An 18,079-nucleotide genomic window follows, 5' to 3' on the forward strand; every position below is an offset into this window, starting at 1 on the left:
GCGGCCATTTTGTGGCGGCCCTGCCGCATGGCGCCGCGCCGCCGGGCTCTTCCTGCTCTACGCATGGCCTGGCCGGGCGCTCCTCCGCTTGCCCCGGCTGGCCGAGGCCACGCAGGCGCCCCGGCTGGGTGCGGGCGGCGGCGCTGGTCGGCTCCGCCTGTCCCCGGCTTGCATACCCGCCCCCCGCTTGCTGTCAGGGTCGGGCTGGAACTCTTGCCTCGGGCGTGGGGGCTTTTTAACAGCTTCCATTGCCCTCAGAGGGGCACATGCCGTTTAGCCCTCCCCTCGCACCCACATCTCTTGAGGAGCGTGAAACCCTCTTCCCCCGCGCCTCCTCCGTCTTGTAAGGCCGCCGTTAGGTGCGAAGCCCCCAGGACGGGAGGCAGCTCAATGGCTGCGGTTGGCAGCGGCACCGTAACGCGCTCGCCTGAAGTTCCCTGTTCGTTGTCTTTTTTTTTTTTTTTTAACCTGCCAGGAAAAAAAGAGGCTTCGGGTAGTCCGCTGTGGACTCCATGTGGTCAGTGGGAGTTACTGCCTGAACGCGCACGTTGCTCTTTCACCATGCAAGTTGCTGTTTCTTCTTCAGGAATTTTTTATTTGGAAAATGGAATTTGCGACTGTAACCCAGACACGTCAACAGCAACATAAGACTAGCGTATTTTTTTTTTAAAGTTAAGCCTTAGAAGGCTCAGCCGTTAGCGTACGAGCGTGTTACGGTCCTTGACTGATGGCTCCACCTGCTGCTGCCTAGTGGGAAAACTCTGTTCTCCCTGTGCTGGGAGCCATGTTCTTTCTCTAGGTAGTGTGCTGTCATGGTAACTGATTCCTGCGCACAGAAAGTCTGCACAGCAGGACGTATGGCAGGAGTTTTCAATGCTTGAATTAAAAAAATACTTTAAACAAAGAGTGTGTGAGGTCAAGAGAAGACCAGGAGAAGCCCGAGAAATCGGGGACTTACGTGGCCGAAAGAAAAGTGAAGGTTTTCCTCTCCTAGATGTGCATAAGAGTAAGTGATGTTTGTAACCCACTTGTGTAGCTAGGTGTTTCCACCGCCTGGCCCTAACGGTAGTTCTTTTCCACCTCTTCTTGCCAGAGGTCTAACTAGCCTCAGGAGTACTGTCATCAGGAGGTTAATCCAGTTTCCTGGCGTCAGCCTCAACTTGATGGTTGCTGGAATAATGCAAAGAGCAAACTGATGAAATTTACCTGATGATGAGAGAAAGGAAAAAAACCCCGTTAATTTCAGTAAGCAGAAAAACTCTGAATAAGCCCCAAGTTTCCTGACATGTAGAAATTTGATTGCAAAGATGGTAAATGAGATGGATAGACAAATCAGCCCCACTTAGGGTATTTTTGAAGGGTTGAGTCACTTCAGCTGATGCTACAATTTCAGGGTAGCCAATTTGTAAACTTCAGGATCTTGCAGATTTTGGAAACTTCAGGTGACAGACTTTGAACACTGATTCATCATCAGTGCAAGTTCTTTGCCCGTACTGTACTTAGAAGTACCTAATGCTGGGTAGTAAAATAACGATTACACATTATGCTGGTAAAATAACTTGTTTTTAGATAGGGCAATAATTTGTTTGAATTTGCAAAAGTTTTGCATTGTAGTACTGAAGACTTGAAAAATAACTTTGAAAGGAGGAGGTTTTCCTGGTTTTGTACTGTAAGACTTTTCCACTGTGCATTTTTCAACAACCACTCCTTTTCAATTTCTAAATACACTTATTAACAGATCTTAAAGCTTATTTTTGATGTTGACTAATTTGTCAGCATGCCTGAGTAGTTTACTCTTTCTTTTAGATATTTCATGTGTAAAAGCATTAAATAAGTGTAATTTCGTTGAAAATTGTGTTCTGCATCATTAGTCTAAGAAATGAATGCTGCACTTCCGTGGCGGCCAAGGCCATCTATGACTTGTGTACCAGCAGTATCTGTATGCCTACCTACTTTCTTGTGCTGGTTCTGGCACTTGTTAGGTGCCTCTGTTGTGAGCTGTTTCCTGTTCGAGGTTGCCAGAGAATTTGCACAGTGAAGTGAATACTTCTCTTCTAGCTTGATTCACTGAAATGGATCCAGAAAGTAGAAGCCAACAGTTAGGTCAGCTTAAGGTTGCTGTGGAGCTGCAGTCTCAGCTTTCAGTTCAAATGCCCGTTAGCTGGGGGTGCAGCCAAAGAAGTTTCCTCACCTCTTGCCTCATTTTTGCCCTTGTTGTGTTCTGATACTAGCACAAGTGTTTACATAACTGCAGAATGAGCTTGGATCAGAAGTGAATGTGTCTGAAAAGTAGTACAAAAGTTTTCTCCTGTGAAACGCAGGATTTATTTCCTTGTGCAGTGATGTCTTGGTACAGTAGGAGGGAAGGGGGAGAACTACCGTTTTTCTGTTTACAGCAGAAATGTTCTCTTACATGGTCTTTAGTACTACAGAACAGTGGAAGTTGCGGTCTCCCAACTTCAGTGGAGGGTAGAGGGAGTGTTTAGAGGATAAAGGGAAAGGAATGACTTGTAACTTTTATTGAGAATTTGCAATAGGAAGCAGAGTCAGTGAGTAAATTGAGCATAGGCAACAGTGTTATGGTGTGATGGAACCAGATTCTGTGTAAGGTATAACTCCATGGAATAGTTTTGAACTGAATTGTGTGCTTCTCGGAAGAGGCTAAGCCTCTTCCATCTCCATTTCCTCTAATGCATCAATGGATCCTCAGGCGGATCTGATGCTTGTCTGATAGCACTGTAAGCTGATTCAGTTTTGTGCAATAGTAAAATACTAACTGGTTGAAAAACTGCTCACTTCATGTTAATCTTCCTGCCAAATTGAGTTGAGAGCCTAATTTGAACTGATGAGCATTAGAGCTTGTGCAGAGGAGGTGCAGGAAAAGAGATGGGGCAAACCCTCTCTGGCGTTTTGTAATGGTGTGTTGTTAATATGGTGCAGTTGCACTGAAACCCTATTTAGAGGGCTGAATTCTGGTTCTGGCTCTGTTTAATTGCTGGGTGAATTGTGGGGCGTTTAGGACAAGGGGCAATGGGCATAAACTGGAACACAGGAAGTTCCACCTCAACATGAGGAAAAACTTCTTTACTGTGAGGGTGATGGAGCACCAGAACAGGCTGCCCAGAGAGGTGGTGGAGTCTTCTCTGGAGTCTTTGAAAACCTGAGTGGACACGTTCCTGTGCAGCCTGCTGTGGGTGATCCTGCCTTGGCAGGGGCGTTGGACCAGATGATCTTCAGAGGTCCCTTCCAACCCCTACCATTCTGTGATTCTGTGGGATGCATGTATAGTTTGGTTCTTGCAACTTTCTCATTTCCTTACTGAGTGTCCAGTTTGAATGAGTACTCATCACTCACAGCTGTAGTTTAAATATGCATTAAAGTTGAAAACTCCTATTTTGAAAAATTGTGTGCTACCTATTGCACATTATTAGATTTTGAAATGCCAGATAACTTTGACTAAATCGAAGTTGGGAATATGTGAAGTAAGGATAAAGCCACACCAGTTGAATTGTAAGGAAAAGCTTATTAATGTTTTGAAATGCATTAGTACAGAGGGATGAGTCACACTGAACTGGTCAGAATAGTTCTTACCAGCCAGGCAAAGCATGGCACATAGCTAGAACCATTCATTCAGGAGAGTAGTAGAGGGGCTGGAGTTTGTGATGTGCATGGTGCTTATGTTGTGTTGTAGTTCTTGTAAATACATTTGTAAAACACTCTTAAAGCATTATGCAGAGTATGGACCACATGTTTGCTAGCATCAATAACAAGAAATGGAATTGGCATGTGGTCTGCTTGCCTGAACAAAATACTGAATTACAGTTTGTTTAGGGAGCATTGTATCTTCCTCTGCACCAAATGAATCTGTGACTCCTAGGTTTTGAAAAAATGCTTTAGGACCAAAAAGTGTGCATCTGAAGCCTGGGAGTGCAAAGCACATCATGACTGTAGTTACTCTATAATCTTAACATTCTTTGCAGTTCTTATGTATGTGCAGTTCATGCTTAAGATCCTGCTTTGGTGCAGGCAACTTAAACAAGTTTGTTGTCATTCATATTCCTGTTGTAGTTAAATTGACGTAATTTTTTTCTGAGAGAATGGATAGTGTGACTATTCCATCAAGGTCTGATATCCCTTCTTACAGCTAACTTGTAGTATGACCCTTTTGCCTGCTCTGTGGCTGTTTGTAAACTTATTCACATGTCAAGTATTTAAAAGCTTTTGACCAGGAAGATGATGGAATTTGTTCTGCTGGATAATGAATTTACAGTAAATTGTATCTTTAAAGAATTAATTTCTTGCTCACATCTGAAAGGAAATTGTTAAAATTCTGAACTGAATTATTTTGCTGTTTTCAATGTGTGCCTTGTAGTAGCAACACTGGTCATGAAGCTTCATGTAGTCAGACAGGGCTACTTAAATTTAGATCTAACCTAGGCTACTTCAAATTTTTCAAGCTTCTTTAATTACTGCAACCTTTTTCCAATGAATGGTCTATTTGCAACAAGTACTTCCTTTAAGTAATTGGAAAGGTGCTATTGAAATTCATGGTCCCATCCTATACCTATAGGAAGATGCAACCATTCTAGTATCTTAAAGTGTACTATAATAATTTGACTGAAATATGTATTTCTGTTTAAATTTTTCAGTCTGCAAACGTGGAGGCCCAGTGTGCAGGTGTCTCAGAGGATAATACCCGTTTGTCAACAACCAGTCAAGGATATGTTTTACCAGAAGGAAAAATCATGCCAAACTCAGTCTTTGTTGGTGGAATCGATATAAGGGTATTTATATACTTTTAACTGTTTAAGATAGATATAGGGCACTTCAGTGGGAAGTAAAGAGGAATTTACTCCAGGGGTGTTTTTTTTGTTAATGTGTGCCTACCAATCTTAAGATACTGCAGGAGAGAATTTTGGAACAGGTGAGTAACTTTAGTTCTTAGACTAATAGAAAATGAGTTTAAAAAATAGTGCTGGCTGCTTTAAATCAGTTCTAAACAGTTGAATGTGTTTGAAGAAGTTGAAGACTTTGTTTCTTTTAGATGAATGAAGCAGAAATTCGGAGTTTCTTCGAACGATACGGTACTGTGAAAGAGGTGAAAATAATCACTGACAGAACTGGTGTTTCCAAAGGGTGAGTAGAACATGAATAGTTGTTTTAAGTTGATGCTTATGCGGACATAATTCTGTCATAGATATGAGGAGCTACGTAGCAACACACTGGACATGCTTAAGCCTTAACACTAGCTGCAGTTTTCTGTTGTGGTGAATTAATGCTGTGAAACCTTTACATCTAGATTGCTTGTAAATCCATATAATCTTATAAAGAATAGCCTGATTTTTCTGATTTCAGTCTATCTGTTCAGGGAAAATAGGGTTATTGTCACTTAACCAGTGGAAACAAAGCTTGAAACTTCTGTGATGCTTACGCAGACAGTTCTTTCGTAGGATTCTTCTGATGGCTATAGTTAACAACAATCTGGAGAGAGTTCAGGATGGTTAAGGAGTACATGGTTTATTCAGGGCAATGGGACTGCACTCTTCTGACACTCAGTGATAAGTTATAGAGAAAACAACCAAACTCGTTGGGTGAAGAGTGAAACTAAGTGACCAAAGTTGTACTAAGGGAAATTCCTATTGGATATATTGAAAAATGTCTGTGGTGGAACACTTAAATAAGGGTGTAGGACTTAAATGTAGTTATCCCTCCTTTGAGAAGGAGGCTTCACTGTCTGGAGGTTCCTTCCAGCCCAGTTTTTTCAAAGACTCTTAAGAGCAGATCCTAAAAAGTCACACTTTTCCTTGGCTGTAATGTAGGAATGCATGAACTGGAAATCTGTTTTATTGCTTCATACCCTCTGCTAGTCTTCCTGGTGAATTCTGATGTACAATTAGCCAGAGTATGTTCAGAGTATCAATAACGAATTGGCATACTCCATTGATTGACACAACTGTTCCTATAATGCTCTGAAATTACCTTAATTTTATAGACTAGATAAACTAGGGGGGCAGTGAAATAAGTTGAAAAACATCTTCAAGGATCACTTCCCCCACTGGTGCCACTGTTCCTGTAATGCCTGCTTTCATCCAAACATCTGTAGTAAATCCACAATTTGATGATAATTCAGATCTTAATACTTAACAGGTGTTTTTTGGTTTTTGTGTTTTTTTTTTACTTTCTGAGTTAGTAATATCAACAGTAATGCTCATTTTGAGTAGCTGAAATGGAATAATAGCCCTGACATCTATTTTGTATTGTTCTAGAATGTGGCATGCAATTATTTTCATCTGTCCCCATAGTATATGCTGCTAGTTAGCTGTAAATACATTTTCATGATGAATTATAAACTTCTGTCCTACTTGATACTTTTGGCATGCAGTATAATGTACCTAGTGTATATGCTGTTAACTGTTCTTGTTCAAAATAATTTGGCTAACAAGTCAACTGGTTATTGAGTAACCTGTTTTTTTCTTTTCAGGTATGGATTTGTGTCTTTCCTGGACAATGTGGATGTTCAAAAAATAGTAGAAGTAAGCTCTTTGTCTAAACTATCTGAGAAGTTGATACATGAAGGCTGGAGATATATGTTCAGGGGAAACAAAGTCATGTACCCTGTAGAGTAAATTAGAACAAGTAAAATCTAGGGCTACCCAAAAAGTAAACTTGCTAAAATCTCTGCTGGTGGTAGGATCTTTGTATATTTACGTAAGTAAGCAAGCCTTGGTGTACTTGACTCTCTCACATCATTGTATTTCTGGTGGTTCTCATTCTTTATGTGCCTGAAAGTCTCACGTGTGTTTTTGGCTGCTTGCTTTCTGTACTGGATGATTGTCATAGAACCCTTGTGCTTATGGCAGATACATAGACCTCTCAGTATTATTGGGAATAACAGTAACATTAGAAAACAGCGTTGTTTTTTTTACTTAAGTCTCAGCAGTTGAAGTATGTGTTTCTGTCTTGCAGTATTTGTGCATTTGCTTATTACCTGGAGTGCAACTATTTTTTTTTTTTTAAGCCTCCTAGACTATAAGATGCAACTGTTCACATGTCACATGGTTCACACAGGAGATAAAAGGGTAGAACTGTTAACAGCCCTTCTGCTCTTAGAGTTCAGAGAAATTTTAAACCTCGGTGCTTACAACCAGATCTGTTATTTGGTTCTGATGGACTTCAGCAGGTCACAAACCACTGACAAAGCTTTTTGTTTTCCCTCTTTCTCCCAAAACCAACTGTAGTAACTGTAGAAAATAACATGTATTGAAATATTTCCCTTTTTGTGGTCTTTGCCTCAGAAAACTCCCATGTTATTGGAGAATGAACAGTTTCTCATTTGCTTCTGAAACTCTCGGATAGGGAAGTAGATCTGAAAGACAAATCCAGATAAATGTGCCAGGCACAAATTCAGTCTGTGATATGTTCAGATGTGTTTACTGGCTGTCCAGCTCCGTAAGGGGAAAGAAAACCTGTTTAAAAGTGAAAAAACAGTGAAACTCCAGCAGGAGAGTCTTGATTCTCACCGAAAGGCTTCAAAAGCTTGCTGTTCTTTAACTCTCATGGTATGCTGACAAAAATACTGCTGTATTGAGCAACAAACTTTATCTGAGAATACTTTTTTTTACCATGGATTACATGTGTTTTACTAGATCAGTGTGGAATGCTTGCTCTGAGGCAGCAGTCTCTGTAGAGACCTCTTGAGTAGCATTGTCCTTTGAGCCATGTATGTTGCTGATTTTCTGTGTGCATTTCTTCAAAACTAAGAGCCCTCAGTGTATCTCTATTAGTACAGTACTCACTGATGTGTCTTTGCATACCAGAGGTCTTGGAAGACCCAGAAGTATATGGTGGATTTTTTCAGTGCAAATTTCAAGTGTACAGGCAGTACAAATTACTGCCTTGTCAGGAAGAAGCATGTCCAGATAGAAATCATCATAAAAAGCTGTTTATTTCTAGAGGGGATTGAAAAAGGGAAAGAAGGAACATCTCTCTTTTAGAGCTCAAGTCATAAGCAGAGATCACCTCACTCAATTTCAGGCATTATCTCTACTGAGTGGTCACAATGTTGTATGTAAATGAACAAGACAGAGCCTCTCTGTGGTTAGATTCCCTCTAGAAGCCTGTGTTTATCTGCCTAGCTTTGTACAACCTGAAAGCACTCTGATTTAAGTCTGATTCCATTTGTAACTGCACTCTGGTCCAGAGTGAACCTGCTTGCAGTTCAGAACAGAAAGCTACCTTCTGCTTTGAGAGGAGGCCTGCCTTCCAAGAGCTCTCATTTGCCTAGGTGGAAAAGGTGGTTGTGTGGTTCTGGGCACAACAGGATTGCAGGATCAATTAAGAAAAAACAGCTGTCAAACTGGGCAGGGTATTTCACCTTCCTCCCATGTTACTTTATTCTATTTTTATCAGTATGATAAGCTGATCAAATAAGACTTTTTTATGACTTATGCTTAGTTTGCTCATTTTTTTACCATTGGCAATGAAGTTGCTGTTACCTGTTCAAAGCACTTTCTTTAGCAGAAGGGGGGGAAAGCTTAGTGAGGTGTCTGTTAAAATTGCAAGCTGCATATTTTCTTCTGAAGCAAGTAAGTCCTTAGTGTTGTATGAGAGAGAGAATCTAGATAAATCCAGACTATGTATCTGCATCTAATAGTGATTTTAATACTTGTTACTAAATTTGTATTAATGGGGGTAAAACAAAAGTCTTTCACTTCTCATATGTAAAGCATTTGTAAACCTCAATGTAGCCCTCTGAACTGTAAGAGTACTTATTTTAGGTAGCGTCATGTATGCTGTGCACACCTTTATAGGTAGGTAAACATGTTTCTTGTCACCATCTTGGCAGAGAACGTGAGATCAGACCCACAGGTAAATTCTCTTTTGGTATTTTTGTGTGAAGTTCCCGAGTACCTGAATAAACATTAATCTGCTTTAAATGTATTAAAGGAACTTAAGGATGTTGTGGTGCTGTGCCATGCCAGCCTACATCCATCAGTGAATGTTCTAGTTTTCAAACTAAGCAGTTTCACTGAAGAACACAATTCGACTTCAGCGGCAGGGAGGGTGCTTAAAATTCTTCCTGTGCTTTTGTTATGACCCCAGATACTGTGCTGGCAAAGCAATACTGAATCATTAATCATAGAAAGCCTGAAATTCTGCTTTCTGTGTGAACTAGTGTTTTGGGTAGAACTTGCAGAATAAGTTATGTGTGTCTCTGGCATTTGCTGACCCACTGTGGGGTGCTTCCAGCCCTGTTTTGCAAGTCTTTCTGATGCTTGTATTCCTGGATTTGGGCATTTGAGGAACATGCGAACCATATCTCAGTTTCACTCTTTCTTGATTAGGCTGTGTGCTGCATAGATGCTTTGGCCAAAAAAAGGTGTAAAGTATCAGCATGTTTGCTGGATGTTCTGAAGGAACACATGTGAAAGTTTCTCTAGAGAGAATATAGTAACGTGCAGGTAAACAGCAGTGCTTAGACAGCCTCCCAGTTCCTTTAATATTGGGTGGACAGCTTCTAACATACTACATGGAGCCTGTTAGGAAGTTTGTGGGAAGGAAGGTAAGTAGTGATGTAAATAAGGTTTCAAGGGAACCTAGACTATGGTCACTCTACATTAATATCCTGCCTGAGGCAAGAATAGTTCAAATTTGCGTATATAAAACCAGAAGACTGACAGTCACTAATAGGTGGTTAACTGACAAACTACTAGTAGTGCATGTTGCTGTTAAGTGATGTATAATAGTTTCGGAGAGTCAGTGAGTAGGCAAACAGGTGTGCTGTGAAAGCATTGCAGGAAATTAAAGGTAAAAGGCATAAAGTATTGAGGTGGGAGAGAAGAATGGAGGCTATTGAGCCTGTGTGCGAGTTGATGATACTGCAGTGTAGAAGCAGAGTACAGTCCCTTTAAAATCAAACATACCATCCACCTCACTGATGCCCCAGCTTACAGAGTAACTTGTCTTTCAGTCACAAATCAACTTCCATGGCAAAAAGCTGAAACTGGGGCCAGCAATTAGGAAGCAACAAAACTTGTGTAAGTATACATATGCAAATTTGTTCATATTGCAAGTATGTATTACACATTTTTTTTCTTAATTGTACATGAACATTCTTGCAGATCCTTTTTATCTGATGTAATATGTATATTACAATTAAACTCCAGTTTGCAATTTTATGACCTCACTAGTTCTGTGAGGTACAGTTTTGATAACAAAACTTACATTGATATTACAATTAATGATCAGTTAATCAGTTAATATTTAGTTAAATTTAAGAGTCAAAACGCAAGGTTTCTTGCAGCTTGAATTAGATTACTAATGAAGTACATGTGAAAATGTCTTAATACTTTATTTTTCTTGTCTTTAAAACAAGGTTCTTATGTGCATCCCAGACCATTAGTCTTCAATCCTCCTGCACCACAGTTCCATAGTGTATGGGGTAATCAAAATACAGAGACATACATGCAGCCTCCGGCTGTAATGAGCCCAGTAACACAGTATGTTCAGGTAAGGCTGTTCAATATCACTGATTTTTGAATCACAATTAAATGTTTCTGTAGGTGCAAGCACATAGAACTTCAGGAATATCTACTGAGATTCCAATCTTATTTTACCCACTTGTTTTCCTATTGCCTTCCCAATAAGAAGCACACAACTTCAAACTACTTTAAAAGAATGCCAACAACCTTGACAAACTTACTCAGTGATGTGATCTCTGTATAAAACAAAAGACAGGGAGATGCTTTTTATTTTGAGAATGAGAAAACTGTTGAAGGTAGAGCTAAGATTTAATTATATAACAGTTCTTAAGTGATATTGTTACTTGTCACAGATGCATTTCACAAATCAAATGCATCTGGATAGTTAATGTGCTGCTGCCCTGCTTCAGAATAAACCACGGACTTTTTTTTTTTGAAACTGAGTATGGAACTGGAAGTTGGCTGTGGTACTTTTTTACTCCACTCCCCCCTACCCCACCAGCAGAACAAATTCATGTTTCTGAACTGCTGTTGTGTCTTTAAGAACACTGTGTTACAGCATCTGCTTTTAACAGCTCTGACCAGTACAGTTGTGCCTACAGGACATCACTTTACTGGTACTTCAGATAAGCATTCTTACTGAGGTGTAGGCAGAGCACTTCTGGACCTGTAATGAATACTGTACTGTGAATAGAAGGCTTTCCAGATTATGGTCGCTTCCTGTATTAAGTCTATATGATACGGCAATACAACAGGGCAATATTAATTGCAAACTGATTTTGTTTTGTATATTTTCTTAAGCAAATTAAAATGAGAAAACTGCAGTGACTTGCATAAATACTTTTTTTCTAAGGCAGAGAGCTTGATAGTACTCTTGCCGATTCTCTGAGTTTATTGGGAGAGTAAAATAGTGTAGGAGGAACTAACTCTCTTAAATGCTGGAATGTGCCTTTAACTACTCTCTGAAGAGGCTGAGAAGGTTCCAAGTTAACATTATGGCAAAATACTTGCAGTGAAGAAATGCTGGGAAATTGTCGGAATTGTAGTATTTAACATGCCTTTGGCTCCAAGAAACTGATCTTCAGGCTGTAGTCCATTATTTCATCGTAGTTAGTTTGTTTCAACTCTGCTTTAGAAAGTTTATGGGATGAGTTGTACTTCTGAAATGACTTAAGATCAGCTACAGGCAGATGTGGGATTTATTTTGCAGACATATCCATACAGTTCACCAGCTCTATTGATACAGCAGCAAGTTCCTGTAGGGTATCAGCCAGCTTACAACTATCAGGTACGTAATTCTTCAGTAGCAGCAGAAAGGCTGTTTGATACCTGACAAAACTTGAATGGAATGAACAGTGTTAACTGGAGTCTGATCTTTCTGTGTTTCTTTTTCTGTGAATTCTATTTCCCTTCAGCTTCTGCTTCACAGAAATCAAAAGTAAAAACAAAATCGGTGATATTTTTATTCTAATGCACTGAAAACAGTTGAATAACTTAGCATACTCTTTTTTTTTATCATTGCATATTTAAAACAAAAAATCAAGCTAAAAAAATTTCCAAACCAGCAAAAAGCATGTGGTTCAGTAGTACTTTTTCTCGTGGAAAAGAACTTTGCATTTGTACATGCTGTAGTGCAGGTAGTTGATGTTAGTTAAAACAGAACCACTGAGTCTTATCAGGCTGTACAAATATGGGATCTATATAGAGAGGGAATATGTTTTTGAGCTCTAAAAATGTTTGCGAACACACTGAGTTGGTAGTAATTTTTTAACTCATAAGTGAAATGTGTGGGTAAGTCCTGTTACTGAAACTAAACTGGAAGTAACTAGAGGTATGAGATGTTTTCATTGCAACTGCTGTGAGTTACTCAGCCTAGAGAAGAGAGGGCTCTGGGGAGACCTTATTGCCTTTCAGTACTTAAAGGGGGCTATAAGAAAGATGGGGACAGACTTAGCAGGGTCTGTTGCAATAGGACATGGGGTAATGGTTTTAAACTCAAAGAGAGTAGATTTAGACTAGATCTAAGGAAGACATTTTTCACAATGAGGGTGGTGAAACACTGACATGGGTTGCCTGGAGAGGTGGTAGATGCCCCATACCTGGAAGTGGTCATGGTCAGGTTGGACCTTATTTTCTTAATCTTTAGAAGACTTATTTTTAATTTTTTTAAACTTGGAATAAGAAGAGGAACAAGGTAGTTGAATTTGTGGTAAGGATGCCTTTGTGCTAAACACTATGTGAGGTACATGTGAAAAAGCTATCTTGCTGGATGGAACTGTAAACTACTGTTTAATGAAAAGTCCAGACATGAAATGTTACAAATGGTGGCTCTTAAAGAGCAGTTACTTGCCTGTACTGGAAATGAATGAGTAAAAGCTGGTTCTTGTCCAATTCTTGTTTAAGGTTCAACCACAATGGCTTGCTGGGGAGCAAAGAAATTATGTTATGCCTCCGGTAAGTCTACAAAGTTAAATTTCTGGAACTTTGTCTTCTCAGCACACTGTTTTGACAGCTTGAAACAGTTAAAATCAGACTGTTGTTTGTTGATTGGTTCTGTATGTAATCTGGTCTACACAAATCTGTAGCTGCTGACAGAGTAAGTAATTGTTTAGGATTTCCTACTGACACCATGCTTTTTTAGGAGCTGCCTGGCAGACCAGGACTACCTGTTTTATGGTGTTACTCCATATATTCTGGTCACAGAATTCTGGAATTTTAACATGAACAGAATTGGGTTTTCATGAAAAGTTGAAGGAAAAATAAGTGGTGACCTGATGCACAATCCTGACTTAAAAGATCTGCTTATTGTTCCAAATTTTTGAGGCTTTTTGAAAAACCAGGATTACAGAGTATTTTGAGGCATTTTTTGGCTCCTTTCAACAGCTTTTTTTAAATGATTTGCCAGGCTGCTACAGATTGAAGGTGGTGCTGATAGCTTCTAAAGAAATTGCTTTCTCTGAGTTCACACAAATGACATCCACAAGAGAGGAAAAAATACTCTATATTTCTTTAACAGTATTGGAACTTAAACTTGCATCTTAGGCATTTTTGTGTTCTTTGGGTATAATCTTGTATTTGTTGAGTACATACTGAGTTTCTATTAAGTGTTTGAAAGCTATAATACTTTTGAAACTGTTTTCTTTCAAGCTAATTCTCAGCAAATGTCTGTAGAATGTGTGGAAGGTAAATGGGGAAAAATGAAGACTACAACTTTGTGCATGTGTATTGCTGCTTGCATGCATTTGACAATTTGGTCTCTGATCCTTCTCCTAGAAGAATACTTTAGTCCTGCTTACTTCCAATCAAGTGTACTAAGCTTTACTTTTCAGCTTCTCAGTAAAGCAGCAGTCCTTTTCTCATGGAAAGTCTGTATTTCTGTTAGTGAGAATTACCTTTGCTTTAATGGGTGCAGAAACAGACTTGAAAGACTTCAGTCACTGAAATATTGATTACCCTGTTGGCTTGAAATAATTTTTGTTGAATAACATCCATGAACATGATACAGCCACAGTACATCACTTAGTGATTAAATGGTAGCAAGCCAAAGAGTTTTTGGAGTAGGCGTCTCATGAAAACCACCATGCACATTTTAAGCTTGATTATATGAGTAGGCAACTTTCTAGAACTATCTCAGTTAAGCAACTTTAAGTATTATTCTTTACAGACTCAAAAGAGGACAGGCACGTAAGGAGATAGGAAACTTCATCCTTGTGTCTACTGCTTTATACCTACCTATTTGGTGGATAATCACAATTTTCATTGATATATGGAGTGCCCCAGTTGTGATGAGGTCGGATATGATACCCCTTTTGATGGTTGGTGCTCAGCAAAAGGAATAGTCTGCCAACACTGTAGGCTTCCATATTTCCCAACATCATAAATTTGAAATCACAGTTTTGGTGTTGAAGGGCTTTTGGGAGTCTCAGGTGCTACACATTGTGGTGGTTATGTGTAATCACAGAAAACATCCTGAAGAATGATACTGCAAGAAACTGAACACTACTGTCAAGACTGGGTAAATGTGACTGCTTTGCGGGGGGTGGAGTTTTGCTCCTGAAAAGTGAGAATGCCTAACCCTGTCATTGAGATGCTGGTAAAATTGGCTGTAAAAGCTGCCAGTTCTTTCTGGAAGCATCTGGAAGGATGTTTCCATAAAGAGTAACAGCTTTATCAGCCTCTCTGCTATTGTAAAATTAAACTCTGCACTGGTTTGCTGGTTGCAAGACTGCACTGTAAGCAGATGGAAGTGTGTGAGGGGGAGAGTTTTAAAACTGTAAAATGGCTTGTACTTTTCTAGACCTTTCTACATCTTAAAAAAAGTAGTATTACTAGCATAAAGGAAGCTTCAAACAAGAAAGAAACTGTACAGAGAAAAACAACTTCTTGGAAGGGCAGTGGTAGTAGATGTTTTGCTTCCCGTTCTTTCATTTGATTTTTAGTGCTTAATCTCTTTGAAGTTACCTGCTGGTTGTCTCATTCTGAGTGAATGCCTTCATTGCTCAATACACTTGACACCAAAACCTATACATGGAGGAAGTAGGTTGAGGAGCTAACTCTCGCGAGCAGAAAATACATTGATTAGAATATGTCCTTTTTTGTAAGGAAGTAGAACTGTCTTAATCAGGATGCAGTATTTCCCCCACTTCTGAAACTTTATCAAAAGTGTGAAGATAAAGTTGGCATAGCTTATGGGTAAGTGAGGACCAGTGTCAATACAACTGTGCATGTTTCCCCATTATCACTGAAACACTGCAATTTTAAAAAACTGTACAGGTTTATACTTCAGTAAGCTATCACTGCACTGAGGATCCAGAATTTATACAGACAGAATGTGCTGTTCCAGAGCCCACGCAGTCGTCTACTAACAGTCCACAAAAGGTAGGTGCTTTCTCAAAACCGAAATTTTTTTGGTCATAAATCCTATTCCCGGAAACTTGCACATGAGGATTATGTGGCTTGGTGAAGAAGGCCTCTAACCAGTATCCTAGAAATCAAGGTTATAATTGCTGCTTTAGCCAATTGCTCAATCCACTGTATCTGATTTCTGTGTACAATTTCAGAAAGCCTCACACTTCCTTGAAACTATTAGTGCTTGTCTGTAGCACTGAGGGCTGTGTAAAATGTGTGTTCTACTTCATTAAGTACAACAGTGTTTTTAAGTGACAAGGCTTTACTTAATCTTCTGAGAATTACAGGGGAAGTTGCAGGTACTAAAAAAAGCAGGTTAGGTAGCACTGCCTACTGCCTTATGTGGATTTATTTTAAGCTTCAAACATCTGAATTGGTAACATTTTACTTCCTTCTTCACTTTCTTTTGTGGAAGGTGACCCCAGTTTGGCCAAAAATTGGCTCTGAATTCAGTTTTCTAAAGGAGACTTCATGTTTCAGTTGTCAGCCTATTCCACAAGTGAACTGGCATATCACTGGTCAAAACTGTTAGTTTTAAGTAATGTCTAAGGGAGATGATCAGTTACAAAGATTGAAAGATTTTTAAAAAATACAAGTAGATCAGGAAATGTAAAGGCAGTTGAGAGGAATCCTAAATGCAAAGTAAACCCTGTGGCCCACCCGTATTGCTAGTAGTGGGCTAGCTAAGAAAATGAGTGTTCTTATAGATGGACCTATAACTGTATTTCAGAAGTCTGTGGACAGGAGCATACAAACAGTTGTATCCTGTCTGTTTAATCCTGAGAACCGTCTGAGGAACACCTTTGTATCACAAGAAGAGTACTTTAAGGTATGTAGTGAAATCAAAATTAAATCCCTAAAACACAGCTGACTTTCAATTTGTTCACCTACAGGATACCATAAAGATGAAGGGATTAATATCTGGAATGCCATTTGAATTTTTTTTCTTGTACATGCTCTGAGATGTATAGATTTGGTTGGCTGTCAGTTGCTTAATGCTGGAAGCGGGTGCTGAAATTGGGTTCAGTGGATTTAATACAAGACTGCATTAAAAAAAAAAATTGCTCAACAGTCAACCAAACACTTAGAGCATAAGACTGGCTAATCAGTTAACAATGACAAATTGCTGAAAGGGCAGTGGGTTACTCCCTAGTTTGGATAGAGGATGTTGAGTTTGAGCCTTGATGGTCTTTACTCCAGATAAGTAGCTGCTATGGATGGTGAGTCTTTATAATTTGTAAACAGTTTGTTAACCAACAAACTGTAGTCCAGATTGGTAGCTGGTCATCATATTTTTGCTCTATGTGTTCAGTATCTGTAGAATTGCAGTTTCTAATTACATTCCAAGTGGTCTTTAATTTCTGTTGTTTATTAATGTTACATTTAAGACTTGGCTTCCTTTTTTTAAAAGGACAGACACATGAACTAGGCATGAGTACTGTGAAGCAGGAACACAGAAGCTGTATCAGTTTGGGAGGGGGGATGAATAGGACATAGAATGTCTTGAGATACTTTTCATGAAACTTCAGTTGCTTTATTCTGATTATTTTCTAGAAAATTTTTTTTCTGTCTTTTCTCCAATCCCATTCCAGGAGAGGAAGGTGCATCACTTCAGAAAAGGAAGAGCAGTACTCAAAAGTGTTTGATCAATGAAGACTTCGAAGTATCTAAAATCATTAACTTGATGTTGCTACAGTTCAGTTTAGCAATATATGCAGTATAACCTTTTTCAGTAAGTTGCTTCAAGTTGAAGTTTGCGTTCTTATTCTACCTGTTCCAATACAGTTGTTTTTGCTTGAGTAGTTTGAAGTTGTTAAAAGTTGACAAATCACCAGGTTTTATTAATTGTTTGCATGCTTTCCCTGATAACTAGCTGGAGTGTTAGAAAGTTGATATGGGAAAATGACCCTCGGTTTGTTTGGTGCATGCGGATTTTCTGCTGAGCTTTAAGGTGCAGTTTGCATGTTATACTTAGTTTTTCTTAAACCACAATTTAAGTGACTAATACTGACCAGTTATCTCTTGCAGTTTAAAAATGGAAGTAGTTGTTTGCCCAAGAGATCGTATTTTAAAACTGAGCTCTTAATCAGTGGAACAGAAGATGTCAAGTTGTAACTCAACTGAAGCCCTTTAAGTCCTGGTTGTCTTTAGACTACCGAATCAATGTGTTTATGTTGATAACAGTTTATGTACCTGCAGTCTTTAGCATCACTGTTAGTTTTGGGAAAATAATTAAGAGTCCTAAAATTCCTATATGTAACTTAAGATGCAAGAATGTAATTAGCTGTATTGGCTACTCAGTAGAGTATGCTTTTTTTACATGAAAAATTTTAGCAATACCTGTATGTTAACATTGTGTGAAAATACTGCATTTAAAATATGCCTTTATGTGATGCAAACTGTTAATCAAAGAATATCTGTAAGCCTATTTTAATAATTATGTAGATTTTAGTCATGTATTTTGAAACAATTAAAATAAATTTTTATTTTGACTTGGTTTCCCAAACTTCGAGTGACATGCTACTATAATACCAGAGTTAATTTTAAGCTACCTTGAGAAAGACACATAGCATAATAAAGATTTGCTGAAGCTATTGAGTATTTATTACCCTATATGAGAATTCCAGTTACTACAAATTTGTAGTAACAAACTTTGTTTTGTAGTAGTTATTAGCTTAAGTTCTGAAAGA

General features: G+C 38.9%; 1 protein-coding gene across 1 annotated transcript; it reads left to right on the forward strand.

Annotated features, from left to right (window-relative positions):
- Window positions 1-390: 390 nt before the first annotated feature.
- Window positions 391-17,035, forward strand: DAZL (deleted in azoospermia like; the record flags this gene model as incomplete). Its single annotated transcript, XM_081996489.1, has 11 exons — window positions 391-414; window positions 4,650-4,784; window positions 5,045-5,136; window positions 6,482-6,533; window positions 9,971-10,037; window positions 10,376-10,509; window positions 11,692-11,769; window positions 12,885-12,935; window positions 15,255-15,359; window positions 16,120-16,218; window positions 16,982-17,035. 11 exons carry the CDS (start codon window positions 391-393, stop codon window positions 17,033-17,035), a joined length of 891 nt encoding a protein of 296 aa, XP_081852615.1.
- Between the last annotated feature and the right edge of the window lie 1,044 nt (window positions 17,036-18,079).

The sequence above is a fragment of the Phaethon aethereus genome (genome assembly GCF_964289735.1).
Source record: "Phaethon aethereus genome assembly, chromosome: 2".
NCBI lineage: Eukaryota > Metazoa > Chordata > Aves > Phaethontiformes > Phaethontidae > Phaethon > Phaethon aethereus.